This window comes from Hyla sarda, chromosome 4 (assembly GCF_029499605.1).
Source record: "Hyla sarda isolate aHylSar1 chromosome 4, aHylSar1.hap1, whole genome shotgun sequence".
Taxonomy (NCBI): Eukaryota; Metazoa; Chordata; class Amphibia; order Anura; family Hylidae; genus Hyla; species Hyla sarda.
Genome location: NC_079192.1, coordinates 353,480,204 through 353,493,409, shown reverse-complemented (window position 1 = coordinate 353,493,409; position 13,206 = coordinate 353,480,204). Strand labels below are relative to the sequence as shown.

General features: G+C 44.5%; 1 protein-coding gene and 1 long non-coding RNA gene across 3 annotated transcripts in view; one reads left to right on the top strand and one right to left on the bottom strand.

Moving 5' to 3' along the window:
- Positions 1-13,206, bottom strand: part of PPP2CA (protein phosphatase 2 catalytic subunit alpha) — a 139,370-nt gene that overhangs the window by 63,246 nt on the left and 62,918 nt on the right. Inside the window, exons 2-3 of the mRNA XM_056516608.1 lie at positions 9,424-9,633; positions 6,120-6,293 (exon numbers count right to left, since the gene is read on the bottom strand). Coding sequence (XP_056372583.1) covers positions 6,120-6,293; positions 9,424-9,633 — 384 coding nt within the window. The remainder of the gene's footprint in view (positions 1-6,119; positions 6,294-9,423; positions 9,634-13,206) is intronic.
- LOC130267212 (uncharacterized) overlaps positions 1-13,206 on the top strand; it is a 174,852-nt gene that overhangs the window by 105,334 nt on the left and 56,312 nt on the right. The gene's annotated exons all lie outside the window — the stretch shown is intronic.

Genomic DNA, 13,206 nt, shown 5'->3' with positions numbered 1-13,206 from the left:
TCAATCTCTCTCTCTCTCTCTCAATCTCAATCTCTCTCTCTCTCAATCTCTCTCAATCTCTCTCTCTCTCTCTCTCCTCTACTTACTGGGTTGCCTAGTCCTGTGCACTTCAGAGATGCAGAGTGGACAGCGACCGAGCTATCCATGACAGATGATGTGGATTGACCTGGGATTTCCTTATATGCCCAGTTATTTTTTTTACATTTGCCACCCGCCTCCTTTCGGCGTTTTGCGGTGGGGGGCCACCATCTTGGAGGAGGGGCTTCCGGGTTCCAGCTAATCCAGGGTGACGCACACGTACGACACACGTACGCGCATGCCGCGTCATACGCATGCGCAACGCCAGAGAACGCGCGCAACCCAGCCGGAAACCCGGAAGCAGCCAGGGGAGCCGGAGCACACGAGGCCGGCCGATACAAACTCTGTCCCCTGCATAAACTCCCGGAGCGCCGCAGGGGACCGAATGCGGGACCGGAGAGGTACCTCCTCTACAGGCCACGACCCGGTGCGGGGTACGAGAGAGGGAGGCCTGAGGCAACTGACTCTCCCCACCTGGACTCCACCATACACAGCCCGCCAGGAAAAAAGGTACAGACCTCTGTTTCCTGTTCCTATGGAACAGTGGTGCAGAGGGAGTTTGGAGGGAGGGGCCCTTTTAACCTCTCTTGTGCTTCCTGTTCCTGTGCAGATAGGGGGCAATCTCATGTGGTGCTGTGGTGACTGGACGAACTGAAAAACTTTAACTCACCTTCCCCGTCAGTCCGGACCAGCTTCCTAGGGAATGGAATGCCGGAAAGCAGTCAGCCTATCACCGGCCGCAGCGATGTTCCGCCTAGGCCAGTGATAGGTGGAGCCCACTGTCAAGTAAGAAGCAGACTTCTTACAAGACAATGGGCTTAGCCTATCACCGGCCGAGGCGGAACATCGCTGCAGCCGGTGATAGGCTGACTGCTTTCCGACATTCACATCCCCAGGAAGAGCGCAAGGCCAACGTAGGAACAAGTGTTAAAGTTTTATTTTTGTTTTACTTTTGCAGCCCTGGCATAGGGATACAGTATAGTGTGTCAGTGCCGGTGGCCGCAACAAACAGGAGGAAGAGGAGGGCAGCGCTTGCGGATGACATATGCAAGTAGTACCCCAATGTGGACAGCACAGTGCTGGGCTAATAATTTTGAGGGGGGGGGGGGGAATACAGTTCTATAACGTGGAACCGCCATAAGTTACAGAAATATCGCAATACACATATTTGGCCATACTGCCCAGCCATAGCTACAACAACATTTTTTGTGTAAAAAAAAAAAGGAGATTTTAATGTTTCTCCTCCATTTTGCTGCTATTCCTATGAAACACCTGAAGGGTTAAACTTTTTGAATGTCATTAGAATACTCGGAATCAAATTTCTAAGTAAAAGCACAGGATCAATTCCGGGTCATTCGGGTTTCCAGAAAATAAGGGGGAATGGGGTTGTCCAAGACACCCACGATCCCCCTGAAGGGATAGGAGTGAGGTGGCAGGGGTGCCACCCCTCCTATCCCTGCTATTGGCCGATCAGAAGCGATCGACCAATAGCAGATCGGGGGCGGTGGGGTTAACGTTCGGTTCCCCCGTTCTGCCCACCCACAGTAGGCTGGGCAGAATGGGGAAAACAACAAGGACCAGTGCCGTAAGTCCACTTACCCATCAACAGCGGCAGCGGTGATCGGCAGCAGCAGAGGACAGCAATGCGGCTCCCTGGATGCTACGGAAGCCGGTGAGTTGGTAGCAACATCTTGAGGGCTACAGTCTGAAACTGTAATCCTCCAGCTGCTGCAAAAGTACAACTCCCAGCATGCACATCTGTACATGCTGGGAGTTGTAGTTTTGAAATACCTAGATGTTTGCCCCCCCCCCTCAATGTGAATGTACGGGGTAAATTCACACTGGCGGGTTTACAGCGAGTTTCCTGCTTCAAGCTTGAGTTGCGGCAAATTTTTCACAGCAGCGCAGACTCCTAGCAGGAAACTCACCGTAAACCTCCGCCTGTGTGAATGTACCCTAAAAACACTGCACTACGACATAAAGGGTAAAACACTACACATACACCCCCTTACATTGCCCCCCCCCCCCCCCTCTCAATAAAAATGAAAACGTATCGTACAGCAGTGTTTCCAAAACGGTGCCTCCAGCTGTTGAAAAACAACAACTCCCAGCATTTCCGGACAGCCACTGACTGTGCAGGCATGCTGGGAGTTAAGCAACAGCTGGAGGCACCCTATTTGGGAATCACTGGCATAGAATACCCCGTTGTCCACCCCTATGCAATCCCTAATTTAGTCCTCAAATGCGCATGGCTCTTTCTCACTTCGGAGGCCTGTCTTATTTCAAGGCAACAGTTTAGGGCCACATATGGGGTATTTCCGTACTCGGCAGAAATTGCACTATAAATCTTCGGGGGCTTTTTCTCCTTTTACCCCTTATGAAAAGGAAAAGTTGGGGGGCTACACCAGCCTGTTAGTGTAAAAAAAAAATGTTTACACTAACATGCTGGTGTTGCCCCATACTTTATTTTCACAAGAGGTAAAAGGAAAAAAAAAAGACCCCCAAAATTTGTAACGCAATTTCTCCTGAGTACAGAAATACCCCAAATGCGGACGCACAAGGCTCAGGAGTGAGAGCGCACCATGTACATTTGAGGCATAAACTGGCAAATTTCCACAGCGGTGGCTGATTTTACAGCGGTTCTGACAAATACCCATATGTGACCCCATTTTGTAAACTACACCTCTCACGGAACGTAACAAGGGATATAGTGAGCCTTAACACCCCACAGGTGTTTGAAGAATTTTCATTAAAGTTGGATAGGAAAATGAAAAAAATATATAATAAATAAGACTCTCACTAAAATGCTGGTGTTACCCTAAATTTTTTCATTTTCACAAGGGAAAATAGGAAGAAAAAAAGCACCCCAAAATTTGTAACCCCATTTCTTCTGAGAACATACCCCATATGTGGATGTAAAGTGCTCTGCGGGTGCACTACAATGCTCAGAAGCGCCATTGGGCTTTTGAAGAGAAAATGCCCAAAGGGGGGGGGGGGGGAGCGAATCAGTGGCCAGGCAGCCCCACTACTGCCCGACCAAGCCCCTGGCTCTGGGCCACCCCACCCCACAGACAAAGACATCACAGAGCAAGGGGCTTGGTCGGGCAGTAGTGGGGCTGCCGGGCCACTGGGTTGCTCCCCCTGTTGGGCACGGATTCTCTGAGGCACTGGTCGCCACCGGGCACTACGCCAGTTTCAGGTTAGGGAACCACTCTAACTAGGTGGCCTTGACGTGGCGAGTGGGCTTGTACTTTTTGATCAAAATGTATACCAACAACCTGTTTTTAAATTATGCTGAGAAGCAAGTAGATCAAATTACAAATGGTGGATGTGTGGCTGGGTTTCTCTTTTTGTGTTGCACATTTGAAGGCCACGTGTGTTTACAAAGCCCCCATAGTGCCAGAACAATGGACCCCCCCACGTGTGACCCCATTTTGGAAACTACCCCCCCTCACATAATGTAATAAGGGGTGCAGTGAGCATTTACACCCCAAAGGTGTCTGACAGATTTTTGGAACCATGGTCTGTGAAAGTGAAAAATGTAATTTTTCATTTGCACAGCCCACTGTTCCAAAGATCTGTCAAATGCCAGTGGGGTGTAAATACTCACTGCACAACTTATTAAATTCTGTGAGGGGTGTAGTTTCCAAAATGGGGTCACATGTGGGGGGGGGGGTCCACTGTTCTGGCACCACGGGGGGGGGGGGGGCTTTGTAAACGCACATGGCCCCTGACTTCCATTCCAAACAAAATCTCTCCCCAAAAGTTCACTGGCGCTCCTCCTCTTCTGAGCATTGTAGTTCGCCCGCAGAGCATTTTACGTCCTAACATGGGGTATTTCCATACTCAGAAGAGATGGGCTTACAAATTTTAGGGGCATTTTCTCCCATTACCCTTTGTAAAAATTGTAAATTTGAGAAAAGAACTGCACTTTAGCGGGAAAAAAAATGTCATTTACACATCCAACTTTAACGAAAAGTTGTCAAACACCTGTGGGGTGTTAACGCTCACTGAACCCCACTGAACCCCTTGTTACCTGCCTTGAGGGGTGTAGTTTCCAATATGCCATGTTGGGGGGGGGGGGGATTCTGCTGTTCTGGCACTAGGGGCTTACTAAATGCGACATGCCCCCCAAAAACAATTTCCGCAAAATTAATTCTCCAAAACCCCATTGTTGCTCCTTCCCATTTGAGCACTCTACTGCACCAGCCGAACACCTGGCATACACACACACACACGAGGAATTTCCTTACACGAGAGAAATTGTGTTACAATTTTTTTTCTTCTCTTTTTGGGGGGGTAGGGGGTCTTTTCTCCTACTACCCCTTGTAAAAATCAAAAAAAACTGGGTCTACAAGGACATGCGAGTGTAAAAAAAAAAATCTACATTTTTAATTTTCTCCTTCACTTTGCTGCTATTCCTGTGAAACACCTAAAGGGTTAACACACTGGATGTCATTTTGAATACTTTGAGGGTGAAGATGTTATAATGTGGTCATTTGTGGGGCATTTCTAATATGAAGGCCCTTCAAATCCGCTTCAAAACTGAACGATTTAGAAAATTTTGTGGAAAGTTGCTGCTGAACTTTGAAGCCCTCTGATGTCTTCCAAAAGTAAAAACACGGCAACTTTATGATGCAAACATAAAGTACTGTATTTTCTGGCATATAAGACTAAGTTTTAACCCAGAAAATTGTTTTCAAAAGTCTGGTGTCTTATACGCCGGGTGTCGTCTTGTAGGGCGGGTGCTGCAGTCGGCCAGGCCGGGGTATGGATAGAGAGAGCGGGGCACCTGGGGTATGGATAGAGCGAGAGATCGGCGCTGTGCCCATAAAAACACGCATCTTTCAACTGTACGGCCCGCCCTTGTATGAATCCGATTACCATACCTCTTTCTCAGCCTCTCAGATCTTGCTCCTGAGGACTGCAGTGAAGTGGTGCACATGTGCGAGATCTGAGGCAGCGCAGGCGTGAATGTGCAAGATCTGAGATGCAGTGCAGGTGCGCATGTGCAAAATCTGACAGGCGGCGCTGGTGTGCATGTGCGAGATCTGAGAGGCAGAGAAGAAGGTACGGTATCAGGATACAATGGCGGGCTAGATGGGTGAAAGAGGCATGTACCGCTTTGATAGTCTTGGAGACAGGGAGGGCTGGGTAGACAGGGAGGGCTGACCAATCCAAGCAGGCTTTGTATACAACAACCAGCCCATCACTGGTAAGGTACCGTATATCGCGGTAGAGGGGTAGTCTTTACAGAGAGTATATCCCAAACTCTATATTTTAACTGTAAAAGTTGGGGGTCGTCTTATGTGCCCAGTCTTATACGCCGAAATATACGGTAGACATATTGTATATGTGAATCAATATATAATTTGTAATATCTATTTTTCTTACAAGCAGAGAGCTTCAAAGTTGGGAAAATTAAAAAAAAAAATTGTCATCAAATTTTTGAATTTTTCACCAAGAAATGATGCAAGTATTGACGAAAATTTACCACTAACAAAGCAGAATATGTCACGAAGAAACCATCTCAGAATCAGAATGAAAAGTAAAAAGCATCTCAGAGTTATTAATAATTAAAGTGACAGTGGTCAGATGTGCAAAACATGCTCTGGTCCTCAAAGTGAAAATGGGCTTAAAGCAGAACTCAGAAGACCAGATCTATAGAACTATCCTTTATTCTTATATGAAGAATAAAGCTATTTTGCTATGGAACCGGTGAGTGCCGTTTTAAAAGGAAAACTGTTATCCTGTTCACCCACACTAAACCCAATACACTGGGTTATTATGTGGGTGAACAGGAGTCCTCAACAGATTATGCATGTCTGGACATATTCCAAGGGTGCTTTGCCAGGAATCTACAACTATATAGGAGGTTAAAAGCCTCAATATTCCAGAAAGGTTATCAAATCAGTTCAGAAAACGCAAATTGTTGCTTTGAGCCAACATGAATAAGCACAGCGTTTCAGTGCCAGGCCTTTTGCGTTTAGTAATGTGGTGGTTTCATTATTTACATTTGCTAATCTTCTCTATAATCTTACCTGGCCATCCACTAAGGCAGTTAATGGAAGGTAATCAAATAGGTCAGTGAAGTATTTCCAGACGTTTGCATTTCCATATTTTCTCAAACATTCATCATAAAACCCATACACTTGTGTAATCTGCCTGCTTTCGTGATTCCCCCTCAGAATAGTAATACGTTCACGATACCGAACCTAGAAAGAAAGAAAAACAACAAATTGCAATTGCTTACAAAAGGGTCAAGTGATCTTCATGTATACGTCAAAAAGTAAATATTAACCCCTTAAGGACGAAGCCCATTCAGGCCTTAAGGACGCAGACAATTTTATTTTTACGTTTTTGTTTTTTCCTCCTCTCCTTCAAAAAACTCAGAACTCTTATATTTTCATCCACAGACTAGTATGAGGGCTTGTTTTTTGCGCGACCAGTTGTCTGTTGTAATGCCATTACTCACTTTACCATAAAATGTATGGCGCAACCAAAAAAAATACTATTTGTGTGGTGAAATTAAAATGAAACCCGCAATTTTGCTATTTTTGGAAGGTTTTGTTTTCACACCGTACAATTTACGGTAAAAATGACATGTTCTTTATTCTTTGGGTCAATACGATTAAAATGATTCCCATGATAATATACTTTTCTATTACTGTTGCGCTAAAAAAAAAAAAAAAAAAAAAAAAAAAAAACGTTTTAACTAAATTGGTATGCTTAAAATCCCCCTATTTCGAAGACCTATAACTTTCATTTTTCCGTATAAGCGGCGGTATTATGGCTATTTTTTTTATTGATACCATATTTGCTTATATAAAACTTTTAATCCATTTTTTATAAAAAATTTTGGAATAAAAAGTTTTTTAAAAAATCAGCTATTTTGGACTTATTTTTTACGTTTACGCTGTTCACCGCACATTAACATTTTATTTTAATAGTTCAGATATTTATGCACGCAGCGATAAAAAAATATATTTTATATACAGATTTGGTATCACTTTTTGAGGGTGAAATAGGGAAAATGGGACAATTGACGTTTTTATTGGGGGAGGGTTTTTTTTTTTGTTTTTTCCCTTTTATTTTTAGACTAATAGTCCCCATAGGGGACTATTTATAGCAATCATTCGATTGCTAATACTGTTCAGTGCTATGTATAGGACATAGCACTGATCAGTGTTATCAGTCATCTTCTGCTCTGGTCTGCGGAAAGGCAGATAAGAGCAGAAGACGCCGGAAAGGCAGTGGAGCCAGGTGAGGGGACCTCCGTTTGCCATGCTGGATGATCGGATAGCCGCAGCAGCGCTGAGGGTGATCCGATCATCCATTTTAATGACCGCGATGCTGCAGATGCCGTGATCTGTATTGATCACGGCATCTGAGGGGTTAATGGCGGACATCCACAGGATCACGGGTGTCCGCCATTACGGGCGGGTCCCTGGCTGCGATCAGAAGCTGGGACCTGCCGCGCATGATGCGGGCATCGCTCCGATGCTCGCGGTTATGCTTAGGACGCAAATGTACGTCCTGGTGCGTTAAGTACCAGCTCACCAGGACGTACATTTACGTCCTGTGTCGTTAAGGGGTTAAGCAGCCAATTCCTTACTAATCACTAGAATATTCTTTAAAGCTGCAGATTCACATTTCCAGTCAGTTTACCAGTAGGGTCCCATGTGCATATTTTGCTGCAGATTTTACTACCTACTTCAATAGGTAGAAAAATCTGCAGCAAAATATGCATGAGTTAACATACCCTTAAGCTTGTCATTTCAAGTAACTTTAGGATAAAATGTCACTGTGTACATGGGTAGGCCCATTTCTGGCCATTCTATAACTTTTGTATAGCATTTTTCTTAATTCTACTCTGCAAGCTTAACACTAGCTCAAGGACAACTGAAAGTTAGAGATTATGATTAGAGATGAGCGAAGTTACAGTAAATTTGATTCGTCACAAACTTCTCGGCTCGGCAGTTGAGGACTTATCCTGCATAAATTAGTTCAGCTTTCAGGGGCTCCCGTGGGCTGGAAAAGGTGGACACAGTCCTATGAGACTCTTTCCTAGGACTGTATCCACCTATTCCAGCCCACCAGAGCACCTGAAAGCTGAACTAATTTATGCAGGATAAGTCAGAAACTGCCGAGCCGAGATGTTCATGACGAATCAAATTCACTGTAAGTTCACTCATCTCTTGTTATGATGTGTATGCTCTTGCGAACACTCTGCAGTCTGTTTCAGGCCTCACATAAAAATTCATAGCTTTTCTGATAAGATACACTCTGTAATATATTACATTCACTTGTGTTAAAGGGATACTCTGGTGGAAAACACTTTCAAATCAACTGGTGCCAGAAAGTTAAGACAGATGTGTAAATTACTTCTATTTTAAAATTGTAATCCTTCCAGTACTTAACTGCTGTATGCTCCACAGTAAGTTGTATTTCTTTCTGAAATTCTTTTCAGTTTGTCCACACTGCTCTCTGCCAACACCTCATGGGAGGAACTGTCCAGAGAAAAAGCAAATCCCCATAATTCCCGATACAGACAGAGGTGTCAGCAGAGAGCACTGGTCAGGCTGAAAAGAATTCCAGAAAAAATAGAATTTTTAGAAAAAAAATAGAATTTTTAGAAGGATTAAGATTCTTTATTAATAAAAGTAATTTACAAATCTGTTTAACATTGTGGCACCAGTTAATTTGTAATAAAATTTTCTTTCCACCAGAGTACCTCTTTAAGAATGGGACTACACAGTAATTTTGCTCACAAGTGTAGTGCAACCAAAAATAACAGTCCCACTCTGTTAGTCACAGCTAATATGAGTAAACTGGTCGGATTGTGACCCAAAAGTAGCCCCAACGATCTAAAAAAAACAAAGAAAATGTCCAAAAACATTTAGGGTAGGGTCACACGGCATATCCACTGCGTATTTGACACTGTGGATGCGCTGCCAGAAGTCACAGTGCAACTACAGAACGATCTCCGTGCAGTGGCTGGATAGCTCTGTGTCAGCACGTGACTGCCAGTGGTAAATCCACTGCTATAAGCAGACAGAGCTACAGGGAGCTCGCTATGCAGTCGCTTCAAGGTGCATCCGCAGTGTCAAATTTGCTGTAAACGCACTGTGACCCCAGTCAAGAGGGGATTTTCTTGCGACTGTTGGGCTTCCCTAACTGCCATGGTTTGCAGTGCAACTCTTTTCTTACATTAGGTGCGATCCAGAGCGTTGAACATCATTTTTTTTGTGTTCGTTTGTAGAAAAAAAAATTTTTGGAATCTGAAAAAGGGCCTATGCAGGTGCTAGCAACAATGCAAATGAGAAATGAACAAGTTTCCCATACCTTTAGTGCAACAAGCAGTGTTACAGTTTCCACTGAGTAGTATCCTCTGTCGACATAGTCTCCCATGAATAAATAATTTGTATCTGGTGATTTACCACCGATTCTGAACAATTCCATGAGGTCGTGAAACTGTCCGTGAACATCTCCACACACAGTTACCGGGCATCGTACTTCTTGAACATTAGATTCTTTTGTCAAAATCTCTTTTGCCTGTAACAGTATAACATGTTTTATTGGGACATTACAGTTCCTGCACAAATTACAGATAATTTATGAACACTGCAACTGGTAGCGACAGCTTTACTAACATAATTGCATCACAACACCAATCTTCAGAAAAGTGTTCATGTGCTTTTTACTTAAACGGGTACTCCAGTGGAAAAGTATTATTTTTTATTTTAATTTTTTTTAATCAACTGGTGCCAGAAAGTTAAACAGATTTGTAAATTACTTCCATTAAAAAAATCTTAATCCTTCCAGTACTGCTGAACATCAGGAGGAAATTTGTTTATTTTTGTAACATAGCTCTCTGCAGATATCATGACCACAGTGCTCTGCTGACCCCTCCATTTTAAGAACTGTACAGTTGGAGAAATCCCCATAGTAAACATATGCTGCTCTGGACAGTTCCTAAAATGGACAGAGATGTCAGGAGAGAGCTCTGTGTTCCAAACAGAAAAGAATGTCCTCTGTAGTATTCAGCAGCTAATAAGTACTGGATGGATTAAGATTTTTTTTATAGAAGTAATTTACAAATCTGTTTAACTTTCTGGCACCAGTCAAAAAAAAAATAATAATAATAATATTCCACTGGAGCACCCCTTTAAGCCCTTAAGGACCCAGCCCATTTTCACCTTAAAGGAGAACTAGTGAATATAAATGGTGGCCCAAAAATAAAGATGTACATACCTTCCTCCGCTCCCTCGGGGCCTCCGGTAACCGGCTCCGGTCTCCGCCGCGATCCACTTCCTGGTTGCCGGTGGTCAGATGAGTCATACTGCATACCGCAGCGAACTCAGACTCGGCCGGCGATAGGCTGAGCAGCAGTGTGAAAACACTTCAGGACAAAATTCTTCACTACACCGGCACCTGCGGCCAGGGCCGAAAATGTCACATTGCCGCTCAGCCTAGCGTCGGCCGAATCGGGACTTCACTGCGGCCGGTGATTGGCTGAGCGCAGTATGACTCATCCGACCACCGGCAACCAGGAAGTGGATGCGGCGTAGACCGGAGCCGGTTACCGGAGGCCCGGGGGAGCGAAGGAAGGTATGTACATCTTTATTTTTTTTACTGCCAGCAGTATGGGCCACAATTTTTATATTCCGGAGTTCTCCTTTAAGGACCCAGCCAATTTTTGCACATCTGACCACTGTCACTTTAAGCATTAATAACTCTGTGATGCTTTTACTTTTCATTCTGATTCCGAGACTTTTTTCTTGACATATTCTACTTCATGTTAGTGGTAAATTTTTGTCCATACTGGCATAGTTTCTTTGTGATAAATTCCAAAATTTTATGAAAAAATTGAAAATTTAGCATTTTTCTACCTTTGAAGCTCTCTGCATGTAAGGAAAACAGACATTCCAAATAAATGATATACTGATTCACAAATACAATATGTCTACTTTATATGTTTATCATAATTTTGACATGTTTTTACTTTTTGAAGACAGAGGGCTTCAAAGCTCAGCAGCAGTTTTCCAATTTTTCACAAAATTTAAAAAATCTGAATTTTTCAAGGACCAGTTAAGATTTGAAGTGGATTTGAAGGGACTTCATATTAGAAATACCCCACAAATGACCCCATTATAAAAACTACACCCCTTTAAGTATCCAAAATGACATTTAGTAAGTGTGTTAACCCTTTAGGCGTTTCACAGGAATAGCAGCAAGTGAAGGAAAAAATTCAAAATCTTCATATTTTACACTCGCATGTTCTTGTAGACCCAGTTTTTGAATTGTTACAAGGAGTAATAGGAGAAAAAGTCCCCCAAAATTTGTAACCCAATTTCTCTTGAGTAAGGAAATACCTCATGTGTGTATGTCAAGTGTTCGGTGGGCACATTAGAGGGCTCAGAAGGGAAAGAGCAACGAGATTTTAGAGTGAATTTTGCTGAAATGGTTATTGGGGCATGTCGCATTTAAGAAGCCCCTATGTGCCAGAACAGCAGAAAACCCCCACATGGCATACCATTTTGGAAACTAAACCCCTCAAGGCACGTAACAAGGGGTACAGTGAGCCTTAACACCCCACAGGTGTTTGCCAACTTTTCATTAAAGTCTGATGTGTAAATGGAAAAAAAAAAAATTTCACTAAAGTGCTGTTTTTTCCCCAAATTTACCATCTTTACAAAAGGTAATGCCCCCCAAAATTTTCAACCCCATCTCTTCTGAGTATGGAAATAGCCCATGTTAGGACATAAAATGCTCTGGGGGCGAACTACAATGCTCAGAAAAGAAGGAGTCACATTTGGCTTTTGGAAACCAAATTTTGCTGAAATAGTTTTTGGGGGGCATGTCACATTTAGGAAGCTCCTGTGGTGCCAAAAAAGCAAAAAAAAAAAAAAAAAAAAAAAAAAAATCATACTATTTTGGACACTACACCCCTTAACCTCTTCAGGACATAGGGCATATGGATACGCCCTGCATTCCGAGTCCTTAAGGACTGAGGGTGTATCCATACGCCCGTGGGAAATCCGGTCCCCACCGCTAGCCAGTTGGGGACCGGAGCCGGATGCCTGCTGAAATCGTTCAGCAGGCATCCCGGCATTTCGCCCAGGGGGGTCATTATGCCCCCCCATGTTGGCGATCGCTGCAGATCGCTGGACAATTCAGTCCAGCGATCTGCGACGATTCCGAGTCAATCGGGTCTCCAGTGACCCGGAATTACTGGCCGTTCGGGGCAGTCTCTGACAGCCCCGAACAGCCAGAGCCTGCAGGGGTGAGGTAGCACTGGTGCCACCTCACGATCGCCCTGATTCGTCGGCCGGATTACCGGCCGACCAATCAGGGCGCCTGCTGCGGGTGTCACTCCCGCACCCGCTCCGCCCCTCTTCCGGAGGACGTGAGCGGGTGCGGGACGTGCACCCCGGGTGCTGGGGACCCCGATCCCGGTGTGAATGTTGGGATCGGGGGCCCAGGAGCGGCGGCGACGAGGGACTGACCTGCGCGGCGTGGATCGGTGGAGGTGAGTGACAGCCTCCTGCTGTTGCTTAGCAACAGCTCCCAGCATGCAAAAAGGGCATGCTGGGAGCTGTAGTTATGCAACAGCAGGAGGCAGACCACCACAACTCCCAGCATTCCCTTATGGGCATGCTGGGACTTATGGTTTTGCAACAGCTGGAGGCACATTTTTTCTATGGAAAAGTGTACCTTCAGCTGTTGTATAACTACAACTCCCAGCTTGCACAAACAGCTAAAGTGCATGCTGGGAGTTGTAGTGGTGCATCTGCTGGTTGCATAACTACAACTCCCAGCATGCCCGTTGGCTGTCGGTGACTGTTGAGAGTTGTAGTTTTGCAACAGCTGAAGGCACACTGGTTGTGAAACGTAGTTTTTTTTTTTTTACCTAACTCAGTGTTTCACGACCGGTGTGCCTCCAGCTGTTGCAAACTCCAACTCTCAGCAGTCAATGTACACCATGCACCGTACATGCTGGGAGTTGTAGTTTTGCAACAGCTGGAGGCACACTGGTTGTGAAACACCGAGTTAGGTCACAAACTCAGTGATACATAACCAGTGTGCCTACAGCTGTTGCAAAACTAAAACTCAGCATGTACAGTC